The sequence below is a fragment of the Rhincodon typus genome, chromosome 5 (assembly GCF_021869965.1).
Source record: "Rhincodon typus isolate 14 chromosome 5, sRhiTyp1.1, whole genome shotgun sequence".
Taxonomy (NCBI): domain Eukaryota; kingdom Metazoa; phylum Chordata; class Chondrichthyes; order Orectolobiformes; family Rhincodontidae; genus Rhincodon; species Rhincodon typus.
In genome coordinates, this window is record NC_063336.1 from 105590063 (window position 1) to 105611732 (window position 21670).

Genomic DNA, 21670 nt, shown 5'->3' on the forward strand with positions numbered 1-21670 from the left:
GCTGCTTGGCCTGCTGTGTTCATCCAGCCCTGCACCTTGTTGTCTCTGTATCAACACACAATGTTTTTTCTACTCTATAAAACTTTCACCTCTGTCAAGGTACCCCAAATGCTGCTATTGTATCTGCTTCCACCATTACTTCTGGCAGCGCAGTCCAGGCACTTACCACCATCTGTGTAAAAAACCTCTCATCTCCTTTAAACTTTGCTGCTTTTACGTTAAACCTATGTCCGCTAGAAGTTAACATTTCTACCCTGGGATACAGACTCCAACTATCCATCCTCTCAATTTTGTAAACTTCTATCAGTTCGCCCATCAGCATCTGAGGTTCAAGTGAAATTAAGCAGCGTTTGTCCAATCTCTCCTCAAAGCTAACACCCTCCAAACCAAGCAACATCCTGGTAAACTTCTTCAGCACCGTCTCCAAAGCTTCCACATCCTTCTGGTAATGTTGTGACCAGAACTACAGACAAGTTCCAAATGTGACATAACTAAAGTTCTATACAGCTGTAATGAGGCTTGCCAATTTTTATTCTCTACTGCCTGACCAATGAAGGAAAGCCTGCCATACACCTTCTTGATCGCCTTATCCACTTGTGATGTCACTTTCAGGGAAGCGGTATGCCTAAATCCCGCTGTATACTTCATTCTTGCATTAGGTCGCCTGAAATGCATCCCCTTGTATTTGTCCGGATTAAATTTCACCTGCCATTTCTCCACCCAAGCCTCCAGCCTTGATTCTCTGGCAAACCTCCTCACTATCTACAGCTTCCCCAATCTTTGTCGTCCACAAACTTACTAATCAGACCACTTACATTCTCCAAGACATTATATTTATTATACATGTTATACATATACACATGACAAACAACAAGGGTCCCAGTACTGACCCCCACAGAACACGACTGGTCACAGATCTCTAGTCAGAAAAGCATTCTTCCACCACTACTCTCTCTGCTCTAACCAAGCCAGCTCTTTATCCATCTTATTAAATCACTGTATGCCTGCCATGAGGGACTTGTCAAAAGTCTTGCTGAAGTCCATGTACATAACAGCCACCATCATGCCCTCAATAATCATCTTTATCCTTTTCTCACAAAACTCCAACTTTGTGAAAACACAAATTTCCCATTCAGAGCCATGTTGCCTACCAGTGTTCAGTGTATATTTTGCCAAATGTGAGTAAATCCTGTCCTAAGAATCTTCTCCAATAGTTTCCTTATCACTAATGCAAAGTTTACCAGCATGTAATTTCCCAAGTTATCCCTGTTGCCCTTCTTAAACAAAAAGAGCAACAGTGGCTATTATCCAATCATAAAGAATCTCAGGGACCTCTCCTGTGACTAAAGAAGATACAACGATTTCTACAGGGCCCCAGCAATTTCCTCCCTCGACTCTCTCAGTATTCTGGGATAGATCCCATCACATCCTGGGGACTTCTCCACCTCAATGCTTTGCAAAACACCCAACACCCAACACCACCTTTTCTAACATCAACATACCCCTCTCCAGATTCAAATCTAGAAATTTCAATCACCTGGTTAAGCTCATCATTTTCCAATATTCTACCAATATGGACTTGCTGGATGAGCCCTCCAAGGTGTCTTCCTTCAGTACAGCTGTGATATTCTCCCTAATCAGAAATGGAACTCCCCACCTTCTCTGTCCCTATTTTGTCGAATGCATCTCAATCCCTGAATGTTCAGCTGCCAGTCTTGTATCTCTCTCAACCAAGTCTCTATAACAACTATAACATCATAGTTATATGTACTAATCCATGCTGAGAGTTCATCTGCCTTACCTGTCATAGTTCTTACATTAATTGAGAGATCTAACATTTCTTTTCAATGGCCCTGGTACCAAATATCCCTTTAAAAATGTTCTAAACTTGATTGTAAAATAGTTTATTCAAACGGTCATCACCATTATGACAACTTTCCTTCGACTACTTCTTATAACATCCCCGAAGAAATAGTTATTCCTTGACTACCAATATTCTTCACAATATAGCAGAAGTTTTTTAAAAAATCTCTTGGCCTTCTCTGTGAACTTGTCTGTGTCCTCCTGATGGCTTTCAGTGCTCCATACAGACTGAAAAGTGGTAGGTTTGATATCATTATAATATAGAGACTGCATTGCCTAAATTTTAAGTCCAAATCATCTACATGCGCACAAAGACTAAGAGCATTTTCACCTTTCAGCTGTTCAAAATACATTCATTCATCCCTGTTCCCTTTGTCATGCAAGAACAAAAAGACCCTGTACTTATACAGCACCTTCCACAACCTCCAAATATCCTAAATTCATTCAGCCAATTACTTTCAAGTGTAGTCACAGTCGGAATGGAAAGCACAGAAACATGTCAGCCAATTTTCAAGTATCAATGAGATTAATGACTATTTTAATCTGTTTCTTATAACATTGATTCAAGAACTGGCCTGCTCTCTCTTACTGCATGATATTTTCCATTTCCACTTAAGAGGACTAACAGGGTCTTGGGGTTTAAGATTTTATCTAAAAGTCAACTCCTCTGATGGGGAAACACTCCTGCAATAGTTTACTGAAGCCTCAATACAGATCCTCCATAACTCTACAATGGCAGCCAAGTAAATTTTCATTAACAACTTCCTAACTATACTGATTCAGAGATAGTGGGGACTGCCTGTGCTGGAGAATCTGAGATAACAAGGTGTAGAGCTGGATGAACACAGCAGGCCAAGCAGCATCAGAGGAGCAGGAAATCTGACATTTCGGGTCGAGACCCTTCTTCAGAAATGGGGGAGGGGAAGGGGATTCTGAAATAAATTGGGAGAGAAGAGGGAGGCAGATAGAAGATGGATAAAGGAGAAGATAGATGGAGAGGAGACAGACAGGTCAAAGAGGCAGGGATGGAGCCAGTAAAGGTGAGTGTAGGTGGGGAGTTAGCGAGGGGATAGGTCAGTCCAGGGAGGACGGACAGGTCAAGGAGGCGGGATGAGGCTGGTAGGTAGGAGATGGGGGTGGGGCTTGAGTTGGGAGGAGTGGATAGATGGGAGGAAGGACAGGTTAGGGAGGCGGGGACGAGCTGGGCTGGTTTTGGGATGCGGTCGGGGAAGGGGAGATTTTGAAGCTTGTGAAGTCCACATTGATACCATTGGGCTGCAGGGTTCCCAAGCAAAATATGAGGTGCTGTTCTTGCAACCTTCCGGTGGCATTGTTGTGGCACTGCAGGAGGCCCAGGATGGATATGTCGTCCAAGGAGCGGGAGGGGGAGTTGAAATGGTTCGCAACTGGGAGGTGCAGTCGTTTATCGTGAACCATTTCTAACTATACTGCTACATTTACACTTACACTGTACATCTGATTTTCTTTTCTCTTCCTAACCTACTTTGAAAGATCTTATTGGCCAATCAAGTTTATTTTCCCTAGACAGTTGCAACTCAAGACCAGGAGGAGATGTCTGCTACAAGTTTTTCAAGCCTGGTTACAGACATCAAGTGAGTGCTGTAAATTACTATCTAATTTTGACACTAGCAAAAACAGAAATTGCTGGAGAAACTCAGCGAGTCAGGCAGCATCTGTGCAGAGAAAACAGAGTTAATGTTTCCAGTCCAGTGACTCTTCATTCAGAAGGGTCAGTCTAATCTTGACATATATCTGGTGATACTGTGGAAATTTAACTTTGTTGAAGAGGGAATAGTATTTTGCCATAAAGGTTTTGGAACTCAACATGATATTTATAAAATGATTTAGCTTCATTTTTGACATAGTCAATTCAGGAAATAGGGTTCAGGAATAGCAACAACAGTGGAATTTCACATCAAGCTACTTGGATTAGCACATTTTTATCTGATGACAAACCAAATTAAGTCCCATAACAACAAGAGGGAAACCGGATTTCATGAAACGAAATTTCATCAGAAACATTTTAACTTCTCTTAACTTCATTCTTGCTGGTACCACATGTAATATGTTATTTATGAGAGATACATAACTAGGACAAGTCACGGACAACAGTTAGATCTGAAAATTCTGAGTTATCACAAGCAGAACCACAACACATTTGTGGAAATAATCATTTTTTATACAGTTTTCTCCCCCAAGTCAATTAATTGAGAAAACACATCAGCTTCTGTCATTTCCCCAGAGTGTATGCACTTTAACCCCGATGTAAATTAGCAAAAAGTCACTATGATTCCAAATAGGACTTTTTTTTGTAAATGTGCTCAAAATTTGATCAATACGTTTTTCATATTAGGTATAATGACAATTATAAACCAGTGCTTTAAAAATGCAAACCAAGTCAAAAACAGAAAATATTGAAAGAGGATGGTTTGGGCAGCATCTATGGAGAGAAACAAAAATATTCAAGCCAATGACTCTGTCAGAATGCAGATGGTACAACTATTGTTCAAGGAAGACTCAAATGCTCAGACAATAGCTATAATGATATTTAATTTTTAAGCCATTACATTTATAAAATAGAAGCATATAATAGGTGATCAAATTTTATTTTTAAGAATTTCCTTTAATAAAAGATGATCACAGGCATCTGTAAATATATTCAGAATCCCTTATTTGATAGTTAACTTGTACAAGTAAGCTAGACCAACCAGAAGAAACTTTGTTTGAACAAAAATCAAAATATGCCCATCACACAGCTGTGCCAAGCTGACATGCAATTTTAAAAAAATGTTACCTTGAACAAGGTAAAGATAATCTGTATCATCCTATAGGACCATTTGCTGAAATTAGCCACTGTTTTGTTTCTAGTTTTCAGAGTTAGCATTGTATTACAAGTTTCCAGTCCTTGGAAACAATCATATGTGAGGAATTCTTTGAAATAAGCAAATTTAAATAATAAATCTAAAACTTCTCACTTGAACCTTTCTATTAAAGAGTTTTTCCACCTCTGAGACAAGTTTTGAAGATGAAGCTGCGTCTGACTTAAGTAAATGGTTTAAACTTTTTTGCACTTATAAAGCCATGACAACAGGTAAGGTCTATGACGTGTTGGAAGCTAAAGGAATGAAATTTTAGTAAGTTGACACTTGCACTCTCAATACATCTATGTGGTCAGAAGAAATTGCAACACTAAAACTTTTCGTGCTAGAGATTCACAGTTGAAAAGTTGACAGTATTAGTCTGCATGTGGAAACAACTTAATGAGGAAACGAAATGTTTCGTCTCCAGTCATGCACTCAGATCCTGTGCGGACCAGTTGAAGATAGTATTTGCAGACAATGTGAGGTTCCTGCCTGCTTCACATAGACCACGATGATTCCCATACCAAAGAAAAATCAGGCAACGTGCCTTAATGACCACCACCCAGTGGTTCTGATATCCACCATTATGAAGTGCTTCGAGAGGTTAATAATAGCACTTATCAACTCCAACCTCCCAAATTGTCATGATCCGCTACAACTCGCCTACAGTCACAATAGGTCCACAGCAGACACCATCTCCCTGGCCCCACTCATTACTGGAACATCTAGATAACAAGGACACCTACGTGAGGTCCCCACTTAGCTCCGCCTTCAATACCATAATTCCAACAAAACTCATTTCCAAACTCCGAGACCTAGGGCTCTGCTCCCCTCTCTGCAACTGAATCTTGAACTTCCTACCCCATAGACTGCAATCAGTAAGCGTCGGCAATAACACCTCCACCATAATAATCCTCAACACAGGTGCCCGCAAAGCAGCGTACTCAGCCCCTTACCTTACACCTCATACACTCACGATTGTTTGGCCAAATTCAGCTCTAACTCCATTTAAAATATTCTGATGACACCACTGTAGTGGGTCAGATCTCAAACAACAAGACAGAGTACAGGAAGGGGATAGACAGTTTACTGGTACGATGTAAAGACAAAAATCTCTCCCTCGATGTCAGCAAGATGAAGGAGCTGGTCATCAACTTCAGGAAGCAGAGTGGCGGACACACTCCTGTCTGTATCAATGGTGCTGAAGTGAAGGTCATCAAGAGCTTCAAATTCCCAGGAATAAATATTATCAACGATCTATCCTGGTCCATCCATAATGATACTAATGTCAAGAAAGCACACCAACGCCTCTACTTCCTCAGATGGCTAAGGAAATTCGGCATGTCCACAATGACACTTACCAATTTTTACAGATGGGCCACAGAAAGCATCCTATCTGGATCCATCACAGCTTGGTATGGCAACTGCGCAGCCACAAGAAATCAGAGTTGTGAATGCAGCCCAATCCAACACGATTATCAGCCTTCCTTCCATTGACTTGGTCTACTCTTCCCACTGCCACAGGGAGGCAGCCAACATAATCAAAGATATCTCCCACCTTGGTTACACTCTCTTTCTTCCTCCTCCATTGGGTAGAAAATACAAAAATTTGAAAAATTGTACCAACAGATTTAGGAACAGCTTCTTCCTCTACTGTTATCAGACTTATGAACAGACCTCAAATTAGAACCCATCTTTCTCTGCAATTTCTCTGTAGCTGTAACACTAGATTCTGCATTCTATTCTATCACCCTGATGTACTTATGTAGGTCTTGATTTGTCTGGTTAGCAGGCAATACAATACAGCAGTCCAAAAGAAGGGTTATACCCAAAATGTTGACTGCTCCTTTCCTCCAGATGCTGCCTGGTTTTGTGTGGTTCTTTCAGCCTCCTGTTTGTCTACTTTTCACTGTTTCTTGGTACATGTCACAATAATAAATCAAATCAAAATCGAAATCAAGAACATGTATGATATGTTTTGCTCTTGGTAACATGGAGTGAAATCTAAACTGTTACTGCATTTCCATTCCCATTGTAGGCAATGGGTCAAGAATGCAGCTAATATTTGCGACAACAGAAGACATGCAAAGGCACATGTCCTGTAAAGGAAGATTAAAACTTCTGTAATGTATCAAAACATATAAACTTAGTTCTTATAGTTATATTACTTGTCCATATTTCATTGCCTTTAAATAGAATCTTATAACATAATTACATCTCAAGGTTTGAAGCGGAGATGCTTGCCAATGATTGCACAATATTCAGCACCATTCGCAACTCCTCAGACACTGAAGCAGTCCATGTCCAAATGTAATAAGATCTGGACAATATTCAGACTTGGGCTGACAAGTGGCAAGTAACAGTCGCACCACACAAATGCCAGGCTATGACCATCACCAATAAGAGACAATCTAAGTACCACCCTTGACATTGAATGGTGTTACCATCACTGAATCCCACACTATCAACATCCTGCAAGTTATATTGGTTAGAAACTCAACTGAACTCACCACATAAACACAGTAGCTACAAGAATAGATCAGAGGCTAGGAATACTGTGGTGAGTAACTCACCTGCTGACTCCCCAAAGCTACAAGGCACAAGTCAGGAGTGTGATGGAATATTCCTCACTTGCCCTGGATGAATGCAGCTGCAACACTCAAAAAGCTTGACACCATCCAGGATAAAGCAGCCTGCTTAACTGGTACTACATCCACAAGCTCCACCACCAACACTCAATAGCAGCAATATGCATTATCTACAAGATGCAGGAATTCACCAAAGATCCTCAGACAGCACCTTCCAAACCCACAGCCGCTTCCAGCTAGAAGGACAAGGGCAGCAGATATATGAGACCACCACCACCTTCAAGCCTCTCACCATCCTGAGTTGGAAATATATTGCCGTTGCTTCACTGTTGTTGGATCAAAATCCTGGAATTCCCTCCCTAACGGCATTATGGACCAACCCACAGCAGGTGGACTGCAGCGGTTCAAAAAGACAGCTCACCACCACCTTCTCAAGGGCAACTGCAGATGGGCAATAAATGCTGGCCAGCCAGCAACGCCCACATCTCACAAAACAAATAAATAACAATTAATGTCAAATAGTGGTTGTCATTTCCAATGTAAAATTCATCAGCACAAATTTATTCTTACAAATTACCCACTTTTACTTTATCTCCCAATGACATAAATACATGTGTTTTAAAATAGAAGTGGCAGCCAACAGAATTACCACCCTGTATCATTTTCATAACATTTCCAACATTACAACAGTGACTAGACTACAAAAGCATTTAACTGGTGAAATCACAGTCACTTACCAGTCACACTTCCCACCGTCAGAAACACCAAAATCCTAAATATGAATTAAATGCTTGTGTTTGTTGTAAATGATCTCATCGCAGTGCTCTGAGCTTTCAATTCAATAAAACGAAGCCAACAAAAAATATCAGCCAACTGAATGAAGATGCTGACTAAAGCTTCCTACCAGCTAGCTAAAAAGGTAATCGTTTACGATATATGGAAAAGGTGACAGTGCAGGCCACAATGTGAGTAAAAAAAAAGCCTAGCCACTTTAATAGATCAACAATCTGAATATGTAATGCAAAACATCAAATGCTAGGTAAGCTTCGTAAATTCAAAGTCAAGATACGGTCAATATTTAAACTCATCCTACGCTACTCGTAATTCTGGACGATCTGTCTGGACTGAACATCAAGAAGTTATCCAATTTCACATTCATGCTTGATGTTCTCGAACACAACAACAAAAAAAGCTCTAAACTTGCAGCTTTTTAAGCTCTAAACACGCCCTATGTTTGGAAGCTAAGACACAGTCTGGCTGCACCGCAATTGGTTGGGCGGGGGGGTGAGTGGAAGGGAGCGACATGAGGAAAAGCTGTGTAAGGAAAGAAAAACATTTCCCATTCTCGGACTCACCAGCAAACATTCCGCGTTTACCGGAGACTTCGGGTCCCTGATCATGGCTTCGAGCTTTTTCAGACGCGTCTTCAGGTCATCTGCCGACGACATGTCGAGGGTAAACGTGATCCTCTCCCGATTCTGATTCAATTGATCCCTCTGAGTGAGAAGGGAGCCGGGGAACCCGGGCTCACGCCTCCTCTCTGCTCCTCCCCCTTCACACTATCGCCGTCTCTTCTGAGGCCCCGGCAGCCTGGGCCTACAACAGCTGCCTTCGGGAAGACAGAGGCAAACGGGAAACTTTGCCAGAGACATAAGCTAAGAGGGCGGCCCGGCCCGGTCCAGCGCAACGGCACCACCCCCTCCGGTCCCCCGCCGGTCTCGAATCCACCCCTTCCTTCCTTCCCTCTCTCTCTCTCTCTCTCTCTCTCTCCCTCCCTCCCTCCCTCCAGAGTCTCTCGCGGGTGCTCACTCTTGTTCTCCCTCTCCGCCGGCGCGAGGCTAACGGCCACCGGGCCGATTTGAATCGGAAGCCGCGAGGCAATTACTCGGAGCCGATGACAAAAACAACCGCACAGACGTTCCTAACGTCATCGGAATTCGGGCAGCGCAGCCTGACGGGAGGATAGGCGGAGCTTCGGAACATGGCCTAGCCGCCGGCCGCGCGCACTCCATGCTGAGGGGCAGTGCGCGCAAGCGCGCCTCCCGTCCTTCCTCCCACTGTCCGTCTGCCCTCCGGACGGGATGAAAAGGCAGGGCGCGCTCCCGCCTTGCCTGGCAGCCTGATGTTGGGGCGGGAGTTGCTGGTGGTGGTGGTGGCTGGGAAGCCGCCATGTTTGATACAGGCACTTTCCAGCTATGAGCTGACGATGCTGCGAGTTGCTGAAAACCTAAACAAAAATGATAGGAATGTTGGAGTTGGCATTGCGGCGGCGGAGGAGGACAGGTGAATAGTGTTTGCTGCAACGCCTTGGTGGACAGTCACCAGCAATCGGATTCCGGGCCGCCACTTCATTTCTATGTGACAACCGTAGCTGCAATTAAATAATGAAGTCATGCAAGTGGGTTATACATAAGACCCGAAAAGGGAATTAATTGGTCATGAACCCTTCTCCTTTCGTTTGTTTCATATTGTTACCAATTATTTTGGCCCTTGAATTTCAATACTTTTAATGCATTTTATTTTTTTGAAAAAGGCATAACTATGTAACACCAATGGAACAACATACTGAACTGATCTATTTTCCCTTGTATCGCAATATCTTTAACAACTGTGTATCTGTGTGTATTCTTTGCGGATAATTATAGATACCAATTACAATATATCTCTGGTCGGGGTGGAGGAGGGCGAGTAATTTAATCTCCTGCTTCTGAGACTTTCGAACTGAAGTACTGTATATCACATTCCTAAATCCTGATATGGTTTTACTAAGGTCAGGGCAAAAGTCCTAATTATTGTCACTTTGAAGTTTAAAACTAATCTCTGTGGGAAATCGTAAGCTGTACAAAGAGGAAAACAAGCAAAGTCTTACGACAAATCTATTTATGAGCAATTCGTAATTTACGGGTCATTTGCTATTTTTCAGTGTCTAATCGTAAATGTGAAAACAAAAAGATTCAGCCCTGCTAGCTTCAATTCACGCTGTTAGTGTTTTCCCCTTTTGGATGTGTTTTACTTGATAATCTTTTCACACAAAACACCAAAAGGGACAAAATTAACCTAAACTCGACCTGGATACTTCATTAAAACTTGGCCTTCGGACTGAAGTTTTTTTTTCCAAACATTGATCATTCTGCCGAAGTAATTGTGTTTTTTTTTGTTCTGAATTACCTAATTAGTGAAATATTTACGTTTCCGAAAACATATTATTGAAAAAGAAAGCCGGACAGATCGATTTCAGAAACGAAATTAGAGTCCTGCGCCCACAACCTTCACTTCTCAACCCCGAGGAATTAATTCCAGTTTATTGTTGCGCACTGAGTCACACAGCTTACAAACGCTGAGTTAAGAAAAATAAGCCATTATAAACGCTGAGTTAATGTAAGTATTAGTGCAGTACTGTACTTTCCGCTCTTGGTCTTTCGTAACGGACTTGCCTAAGTACTAAATATAGTGTCAATAAAGAGAAAGCTAAGTATAGTTTGGTTAAATCAAGCTGTGATTATGTTTCGCTTTACCAGCCATTGCTATGTTTAGTACGAATAGGGTTAACCTAGAAATAATTTCAGTTTACATGTCACATGGGTGACATCAGATCCTTTCCAGCATGACTTTTCTAAGGTGTGCGTCATCAGAACATTTTGTTTTCAGGTACATTTGTAAGTCATCTTTAGAAGGAAACGACAAGTAGAGGAATAGACGATCAAAGTATTACTTACTTCAGTCTCCTCTATTTTCTTTAACTGTGCGATATTGCATTCAATTTACAAGCAGGATGTAACGGAACTGAGGAAGCTATAGGAAGAGTTTAGAGTTTTTCTAAAAACAAAACTCATAGAAAGACTTAAAAAGTGCATTTAATATTTTTGTTTTGTTTCACGAACTTTGATATATTCATAAGTAGCATAGGTGATATTTTACTGTTTGACAGTTATATAACATACAACTGTTCTGAAGCTTTATTCAAAATATACATTAATTATGTACACATACCTTTTTACAGTCTGGATTTTTACTTCTATGGCTCCTTTGCATCATAAGGTTCGAGGTTCCAGTTCCTCTCATGGTGTAATGATCTCAGTGGAGACCAATAATTTTCAAGGAGACATTCAAACTACGTTATTACCAGAAGGTACTACCCGACAAAATTTTAAACATCTCCTTGTGCACAGGCATTAAATAAAGGAAGTATTGTGTGAACATGTTTCTATCAAATATTAAAATTTCAACAGGACAATTCCCAATCCACTCTTACTTTGACTCTTGACTTCCCCTATTCTTCACAGTATTTTGAGCATTCCTTCACTTCTCCTGGAACCACACTGCAATTGGGTTAGAAGTGGATAATATAGAGATGCTGCTAGGACTGACAGCATCCAAATTTTGAATCCTGGTATCACATCAATCAGTTGCTTTTTCATGTACCAAAATCATCAAAGAACGTCGCTGAAGTCACGTAGGTAACAATGTCCCAGGGAAGCACAGTAGGCCGTGTATCACTGCAATGAATAACACTATTTAATTCAATTCAGCCAAGGTATCTCATGCTAATGTCCTTGCCTGTGGCATGCCACAGCTGTCAGGAATTCACTTTAATTCTTAGTCTTCCACCTATTCTCTGAGGTTTCTGAGATTTCTTAGGGTCCTTTGACCAGCATCTTATAGACAAAAAATCCATCACTCCTTCAATACTTCACAATTGTGGTCTCCAGCTTAAACATGGATCTCACTGCATTCTTGCTGAATGACCGTAAATCAGAAATCACTGGTTTTTGATAACCCTAAATTACTCCTCCTGGAAGATTGTATCAAAGCTGATCCCAGTCTGACTACAAATGCCTGTTTCTGTGAGAAATCAACGAGCTGAACAAAAATTGGAAAAAGAAGGAGCCACCACAAATCTATTTTCATGGAAACCTGGCACACCTGGGTTGGCTAAAATGAAATGTAAACTAATTATTTCCAAATTCAAGCCTTCATTTTGTGTAATTCCTAATAGAGGCAATGTGGTAGTTTCTCTGCCAGTGGAAACTCTATGTCTCTATCACAAAGCCCATCCAGGGATTGCTTATTGTTTAGTATTTTATTCAGTCAAACATAGACTTCAAAATAAAAGCCTCTCCCTGACTTGTAATTATTTCACCCTTATTGACTGACTTCTCAAACCATGTGCAATACTGAGGTCTGCTGCATTTTAAATGGAGGCCAAATCTATCTTATCAAATGAATCTAGCACAATTTTGAAGAATAGCAGAGCAGTTATTCTCAACTAAAAGCAAAATACTGTCGATGCTCGAAATCTGAAATAAAAACAGTAGGTGCTGGAAAAACTCAGCAGGTCTGACAGCACCTATAGAGAAAGAAACAATGTGAATAATTTGAGTCTGTTTTGACTCTTCCTCAGAACTCTAGTGATTTTGAAGAAGAATCAAACTGAACTCAAAATCACAAGTTCTAGTGCATAAAATTTGCGACTGCATTTCATAGAACCCATAAGTGCAGAGAAAGGCAATTTGGCCCATCAGGTCCACACCAATCCTCCAAAGAGCATCCCACCCAGATGCAGCAGCCAACCCCCCCACCCTATCTCTGTAACCCCATATTTACTATGGCTAATCCATCTAGACTACATCTCCCTAGATACGATGGGCAATTTAACATAGCCAATCGACCAAACCTGCACGTCTTTGGACTGTAGAAAGAAATTGGAGCATCTGGTACAAACCCACACAAACAGTGACCCGTGGGTGGAATCACACCCAGGTCCCTGGTGCTGTGTGGCAGCAGTGCTAACTAATTTCTTAGATGGTGACATAGTGACAACATTTCAAAAGGACTTAATGGCAATAAAGTGTTTTGAAATATCTGGTGATTGTGAAAAGTAGTGTAATTATGTATGTTTCCATTTTCTTCAAAAATAATTAACAATATTGTTCCAAAACCTTTGAGTGTGCATTTAATTGTGTCACCTGAATGTTGGCTTTTTTTTTGCTATTTTACGTTGATTATGTCACCATTACTTAACCACTTCTTGTCTATTGATGAATTACCTAAAGAGTTTTTATAAAGTCCCTCTTGGGTTTGATTTCAGTGGAGACTGGTAACTTCTAAAAAAAATTTGAACTTTAAGTTACCAACTTAAGGTAGTAAATCACAAGGTTATAATTTTAAATATCTCCTACTGCAAAAGTATTAAAAAAAATATATTGTATGAACATGAATATTTCAAATCCAAAAATTTCAACTTTCCATTCCACTTTTATTTTGACTTTTGAGTTCCTCTATACTTCACAGTATCTTGAGCATACTTTCAGGTTGACTGGGACCACACTGAATTGGGGTTAGGACTGGTTAATACATAGATGCTGACAGGATATACAATGTTTAAATTTGGAATCCTGGTATCACATCAACTAGCTGCTGTTTCATATACCAAAACTATAGAAGAATGTCAATCTTCCATTATTCATTCTCTGATTGTTTCCATATGATATTGCCAGTTTGTTTAATTCGACATGTACTTTGTAATATGGAATTAGTCCAAATACGTTCACTTTTGATTATACAATTATTCATTAAACATTTTCTGGTAAATCCAGCAAAACGCCTCCAAAAATACTACAGAATATTTTGAGACACTCACATATGAAATGTTCTAAATGCTTAATTTACCCACAATCATGGTGTCTGTCTCTCTAAATAACGTGACATCATGGCTGATCTTGTGTTTCACATTTCTTTTTCAGGACCGAATAACTCAGATGCTGCCAGGAGGTGCACTGTCCAAATTTGGAATCCTGGCATCATATTAGCCAGTACTGCTTGATGTACCCAAATCAGTGAATAAGGCCATGGAAACCATTAAGGTAACAACCCACAGTCTTGCTCTTGGGAAGTACTACTAGGAATGGCACTACACAGTTCAGTTCCATGGTGAAAGTATCTTATGTTCAGTATCTTAGGCTCAGTTGTAGGGATAGCAGCAGGAATTCTATCGCTCTTTATCACTGTTTAACAGCAGATCTCCAAAACCTTTAACTGCAATGGAATGGGAATGGGAATGGGAAACCCATGTAATTAATATGCATATAGTCACAGCTGCATCTTGGCAATGCATTGGCCAACATCCTTTCTTTTAGCACTCACTCCTTCTGGTTCCCAGCCTGATGCAGCGGTCTCCTGACCTGGCGAAGTGGCCTACTATGGTGGCCTCCCACAGCAGCCTCCCAGCATTGGCATGGCAGCCTCCCAGAGCGGCTTCCCATCATGGCATGGCAACCACCTGGCCTCCCGTAGCAGCCTCCCGGTGTTGGTGACGTGATCTCCTAGCCTGGCGCAGTGGCCTGCTCCCATAGGGGCCTCCCAGCGTGACATGGTGACCTTCCGGCCTCCTCCAGTGGCCGCCTCCCACTGTGGTGTGGAGCCAGGGCCCAGTGTGGACTGGAAGCTAAATGCCAGCGTGGCCTGCTGAACTAAATCCTTTTCTGTAATGCTGGACATCTTATTTCTGTAACAAATCTTGTAACCAAAGAAGCTGTGCCTAGGTATTTTGGTATCTAAGTCAGCTCAACAATTGGCGACATATAAACTTTTCACTATACTCATTGAGTATATGTGACAATAAAGGCTATTGCATTCTATTGTATTCTGTTCTATTCCATGGAATATGAAAGATTCCTTTCATAGAACTGGCTTGTACTTTGGCACCTGGTTCTCCACCTACTGAATGATAGGAATTTGAGAAATAAGTTTTATTCTGCAGGAATAGATTAAATGCGGAATGGTCATTGGACATTTCCTACCCACTATTGTAACAAAAAAGGTGAATGGGCTAGATACAAAACAGTTTTGTGATCAGCAGTGATCATAGAACAAAACTTATTCACATCTGACTAAAGGATCTACTCAATAATATTTCTACACAAACAAAGCAATAAATTGCATCTGTGTAACATCTTTAATGTGGACAAACATTTCGAGGACTTCCATAGGATGGTGAAGAAAATCCATGTCAAACCAAAGAAAGTCAGTTTAGGATAGTGAGCAAAAATTTATTTTTAAAAAGTGCATTTTAAGAATATGACAGAGGTGAAGTGCTTTAAGGAAGGAATCCCAGAGAATGTGTCCTATACAGTTGGAGTGTGGCTACCAATGATGGGACAAAGTGAAGGAGAATGCACAAACAATTAAGTTCCAAGTGGTTCTGGACCCAGGAATGGTTACACTGTAGCACAAAAGGGTTAAAGCATAGAAAGAGGCCAATTAGACCATCATGTCTGCTCAAGCTAAAATATGGGTCACCCAGCCTAATCCCACTTTCTAGCATTTGGTTTGTAGTATTTACAGTGATTAACTAGACTCCTTTTAAATTAATTGAGAGTTTCTGTCTCTCCTGCCCTTTTAGACAGTGATTTCCAATCCCCTTACTCTCTCTGCGTAAAATCAAACCTCATCTCCCTCTGATCTTTCTACTAAAGATTTAAAACTTATTGACTTCTCTGTTGTGAATAAGCTTTTCCCATTCACTTTATCCAGGTCCCTAACAACTTTATACATTTAAATCTAGTCTTCCTTCACCCATCCCAGCCTATCTAATCTCTCCTCATTAGTGCAATTTTCCAGTCCTGGCAACATCTTTGAAAATCTCCTCTGTACCTTCCCGAGAACAATTACATCCTTTCTGTAATGAGGTAACTAGTACTCCACAAAGCACTCAAATTATGGCCTAACTAGTATTTTATACATTTAAGCATGCCCTCACTGCTCTTATATTGTATTGTCAGTTACTGAAGGAAATGATTCTATAATTTTTCTCAAGCACCTTTTCGACCCATCCTCCCACCTTCAGCGATTTGTATACATTACTCCAAGTTTGCTCTCTATCTCTACACTTCATATTATTCTTCCATTAACTGTGTATTCCTTTGCCAAATGCACCACCTCATGCTTCTCCAAGCTGAATTCCATTTGTCACTTTTCTACCTACCTGTCAGGTCCATTGAAATCTTTCTGCAATCCACAGCTTGCCTTCCTTGCTTTCAATGACACTACCTATTTTTGTGTTGTCAGCAAACTGATTGATCATGCCCCTATACTTACATCCAAATTGTTAATATATACCACAAAACATAGGGGGCCTAATGCTGAATTGTGTGGACGCTATTGGAAACAATCCAGTTGCAAAAACGCATGTCAACATTTACTCTTTATTTCGTGTCAATTTATTTCGGTCCAAACAGTCCATGCTGACCGTAATCCCTAACTAAACTAGTCCCACCTGCCTGTGCTTCGCCCATATCCTTCCAAACATTTCTCATTCATGTACTTGTCTAAATATCTTTTACACATTGTAATGTCTTTTTTAAAATCTTTCCCCTTTCACCTTAAAAGCCTGCTACTTTCCTAAGAGGGGTCACTGGACCTGAAACGTTAACACTACTTTATCTCCACAGATGCTGCCAGATCTGCTGAGTTTCTCTCGCAATTTCTGTTTTTGTTTCCATCACATTCTCCTGATCCTGTAAGTGTTTATTTTTTAACCAGTTTGTCAAGTGAGACTGTGTCAAAAGACTTGCTAAAATCCATGTAGACAACATCAACTGCATTACTCTAACCAATCCTCCTTGTTGCTTCTGCAAAAAATTCAATCAAGTTAGACAGAATCTTTCCTTAACAAATCCATGTTGACTATCCTCGATTAATTCCTTGCCTTCTACACAACAGTTTATCCTATCTTTCCAAATTGAGTTGGATAATTTGAAATCCAATAATTTGCAAGTAGGGAGAGGCAAGATGTGTGCAAATTTAAAAACAGGGACAGAATTTTAAATTTGAGGTGCTGAAGACTTGGAAGTCAGTGCAGTTCATTGAGACAAAGGCCTTGGACAAACAAAACTTGATGGAGGATAGGATATAATCAGTTGAATTTTGAACAAATGTGAGTATCGATAACACAATGTGGAGCTGGAGGAACACAGCAGGCCAGGCAGTATAGGTGCTGTTGAATGAGTCTGGACATTGCCCTATATGTTTTCTTCAGAAATTCAAAGCTACAGAGTAACAAAATGTTCTGATGACACTTCCTGGCTGGCCTTACAGATCATTTTCCTGACTATTCATTGCTATCTATGGGTTATTGAGATGTGTCTGCTTCAGCATTTGTGAATATCCTCAAGGCAGTAAATATCTTCTTCTCCATTGTGCAGTTCACCAAACATGGCACAAGCGAGTTATTCAGTACAGCTTAGTTATTCATGACGTAGTTGTGAATAGATTTTCACGTATATTGCTCTCCAGTTGAATCGTTCAACATTACTGGAAAACCCTACACTACTGATTAGTTACCTGCTACCTAGATGATGGTGATGGATTACAAAATTTCAGACACATGTCATCTTGGATAATACAGTGAAGATCAAAAAAATCTTTTATGGGTACCTATTTCGATCATTCGGTTTGCAAGTGCCACTTTACTGCTACACTGAGCAGCAGACTAGAGATACAGCCTTTGAATACTGGGTTGACATTTAACAAAGTATTTGAATATAAATGGATTTATCTGGTGACCACCGGTGCAGTTAGCCAATTGTCCTACCAGGGAATTGTGAGTCATGGTAATGACTTGTCTATGTATAGATCAAAAACAACTTTGGTATGCAAACAACACGATCACAATTTGTTGAATGCAAAGCAATAGAAGAAATAGGAATCTTTCGAACCATTTATAGTCATAGTCATAGAGTCATACAGTACAGAAACAGACCATTCGGTCCAAACAGTCCATGCTGACCATGATCCCTAACTAAACTAGTCCCACCTGCCTGTGCTTAGCCCATATCCTTCCAAACATTTCTCATTCATGTACTTGTCTAAATATCTTTTACACATTGTAATGTCTTTTTTAAAATCTTTCCCCTTTCACCTTAAAAATATTTGAAGCAGAGAATAGATACTTCTCCAGATTGTATGGACTGGGATGAAATTTGGCACAGTAGAAGCCAAATTTTGGTAAGAATCCTTAAGTGTAGAAAATTGCATCTGTGATATGTATGCACACTTCCAAAGAATAATGTCCTGGATGCCATATTAGTAAAGGAGTTAGTGTCAGCATCTGAACTAAAGCTGCAAGTGTGAAATCAAGTGATTGTGTTTCTTCATTATTGCTCTCTCTTTGTTCTTCTACCGCAGCTTGGGAAGGTTGTAGCTCATCAGTTCTTAAAGGAAAAAGGCAAGGAGAAAGTATGTGCCGACTTATGACATTAGTCACTTCTCTGCCAGTTTGTGACATAAAGGAAAAGTGCAAAGAAAGAAGAAGGTGTGCAAATATCGTTTTTTGGTGATATTGGCCCAATTGGTGGACACAACCTTTGTATTGGCCCTTCCCATAACTGATAGCTCCCTCTCTACAGAGTTAGTACATGTAAATGCAGTTCTCAGATATAAACATATTAATTAGGAGCAGGAGGAAACTCCATAGCTCCTCAATCATGCTTGACCATTTAATAAGGTCATGGCTGATCTGGTTATTCCACAATTCCACTTAACCAATAAAGCTTCACCCCCTTGCTAAGCAAGAATCTGTCTACCTCTGTCTTAAAAAAATATTCAAATTACCAAACAGTGACCCCTAGTTCAAGATTCTTCCACAAGAGGAAACATCCTTTCTCCATCTACCCTGTCAAGACCTCTCCGGATCTTATATTACTTAATCAATTTGCCTTTACTCTTCTAAACTCCTTGCCTTTACTCTTCTAAACTCCAGCAGATAGAAGTCTCACTTCTCCAACCTTTTCTAATTACACAAACTCGCCATTCCAAGTATTAGTCTAGTAAATTTTGTCTGAACTGTTTCCAGCATATTGACATTTTTCCTGAAATAAGGAGACTGATGCTGTACACAGTACTCCAGTACTCTCACCAGTGCCCTGTACAACTGAAGTATAACATCCCTACTTATGTATTCAAGTCCCCTCACAAAAGACAAAGACATCCTAATAGCTTTCCTATTTACTTGCTGTAGCTGCACACTAATCTTTTGTGATTCATGTACCAGGATATCTGGATTCTTTTGCATTTCAGAGCTCTGCAATATCTCAATATTTAGATCATGTGTCTTTGTTTTATTTTCCTGCCAAAATGGACAATTTCACATTGTCCCATTATACTCCACTTGTCAGATCTTTACCCAGTCATTCAATCTATTTCTATTTCTTTGAGGCTTTCTTATATCCTCTTTTCAGCTTAGTTTCCTATCCATGTTGTTTCCCCAGCAGATTTGGCAACTATACCTTGCACTTTTCATCCAAGTCGTTTATATAAATTGTGGAAGTTGAGGTCTGAGCACCAATTACTGTCTCACACCATTAATTACATCTTAACAACAAAAATGGTGCATTTATGACTGAGATAACAAGGTGTAGAGCTGGATGAACACAGCAGGCCAAGCAACATCAAAGGAGCAGGAAGGCTGACGTTTCGGGTCGAGACCCTTCTTCAGAAAATTCCTGCTCCTTTGATGCTGCTTGGCCTGCTGTGTTCATCCAGCTCTACACCTTGTTATCTCAGATTCTCCAGCATCAGCAGTTCCTACTATCTCTGTAACGCATTTATGACTGATATCTGTTTCCCAGCTAGCCAATATGTTATCGCCTACACCTTTGAGCTTTTATTTTCTGCAATAATCTTTGATGTGGCTCCTGTTTAAATGCATTCTGGAAATCTAGGTATAGAATCCCTACAGTGTGAAAGCAGGCCATTCGGCCCATAGAGTACACAGTGATCCTCTGAAGAGCATTCCACCCAGACCCATTCCCTCCATTTCACATGGCTTATCCCTGGACACTATGGGCAATTTAGCATGACCAATTTACCTAACCTGCCCCTCTTTGGACTGTGGGAGGAAACCAGAGCACGCAGAGGCAACCCATGCAGACACGTGGAGAATGTACAAATTCCACACAGACTGTTGCCCGAGGGTGGAAATAAACCCGGGTCCTTGGCACTGCAAGGCAGCAGTGCTAACCACTGAGCCACCGTGCATCCATACATCTGAGTTTGTCCACAGTCATTACTTTTTCAAAGAACTACAATAAATTGGGTAAGCATGATTTCCCTTTCACAAAACCATGTTGACTCTGCCTGATTGCCTTGGATTTTTGTAAGTGCCCTGTTATAACATCTTTCATAATAGATTCCAACATGTTCCCTGTGGCCTGTAGTTTCTTGTGTTCAAACTCTCCCCATTTTTGAATAAAGGAGTTATATTTGCTATTTTCCATTCTAATGGAACCTTTTCTGAATCTTTACAAATTAAAACCTACACATGAACTCTTGCACAAGGCAGTTCCTTTAAGACTGTAGGATGAAGTCCATCAGGACCTAGGAATTAGGCAGTCCACAGCTCCAATAATTTGCTCAGTAGTTTTTACCCTGGTGATTAGAATTTTAAAAAATCTACAGAAAGACATAATTTCATATTTATGTTTCTAACTAGCTTTGCCTCATACACTAATTTTGCCACCATTATGAACCTTCTAATAATTCTTTGCTGTCTTTAACATTCTTTCCAATTTTCTGACCTGCCACCCAGAATTGTATAATCATATGCTTTTTGTTTCATTTTGACAAAACTCTTGTAGTTAACCACGGATGGTGTGCTGTCTCCATGAATTTTTTTTTCTTTCCTTTTAGAATGTATCTATTCTATGTATCCTGAAATGTCCTATGAAATGCCTGCCACTTCATCTCTAATAACATATGACAAAACCAACTTTGTCACTTTAGAAAAACTGAAAGAACTGCAGATGCTGTAAATCAGAAACAAACACAGAAATTGCTGGAAAAGCTCAGCAGGTCTGGCAACAACTGTGATAAGAAATCAGAGTTAACATTTTGAGTTCAGTGACCCTTCCTCAGAATTGCAATTGAGGAAGGGTCACTGGACCTGAAATGTTAAATCTGATTTCCCTTCACAGATGCTGCCAGACCTGCTGAGCTTTTCCAGCAATTTTTGTGTTTGTTTTTGTCATTTTAGCTTTTCTGCTTCCATGCTCTTGATTAAGCTTAAAATACTGGTTTTAGACCTAATCTTCTCTTCATTAAAGTGAATGTAAAATTTAATCACATTATGGTCACTTCTATCTAGGAATGCCTTCACCATGATATCATTTATTAATCCTATCTAGTGTAGCCTGATCCCTGGTTGGCTCCAGAATATGCTGTTCTCAGAAAATGACCGGATAACATTTGTCCAGGCTATTTTTGGCCATTTGACTTTCTCAGTGTGTATGCAGATTAAAATTCCCTGTGATTATCATTGTACTGTTCTGACAAGTTCCTATC

At 40.3% G+C, this 21670-nt stretch overlaps 1 protein-coding gene and 1 long non-coding RNA gene across 3 annotated transcripts in view; one reads left to right on the plus strand and one right to left on the minus strand.

The window, feature by feature from the left end:
- The window catches only part of rock2a (rho-associated, coiled-coil containing protein kinase 2a), a 218753-nt gene extending 209460 nt beyond the window's left edge, over window positions 1–9293 (minus strand). Inside the window, exon 1 of one of the 2 annotated variants that reach the window (XM_048596539.1) lies at window positions 8689–9292. In XM_048596539.1, coding sequence (XP_048452496.1) covers window positions 8689–8781 — 93 coding nt within the window. In that variant the 5' untranslated portion in view covers window positions 8782–9292. Of the gene's footprint in view, window positions 1–8688 lie in introns of both variants that reach the window. The other variant, XM_048596540.1, reaches the window with a different exon arrangement.
- Window positions 9294–11333: 2040 nt separating this feature from the next.
- LOC125483076 lies at window positions 11334–20563 on the plus strand. Its single transcript, XR_007262068.1, has 3 exons — window positions 11334–11462; window positions 14077–14196; window positions 18518–20563. It is a non-coding gene; the product is annotated as an uncharacterized LOC125483076 (long non-coding RNA).
- Window positions 20564–21670: the final 1107 nt, after the last annotated feature.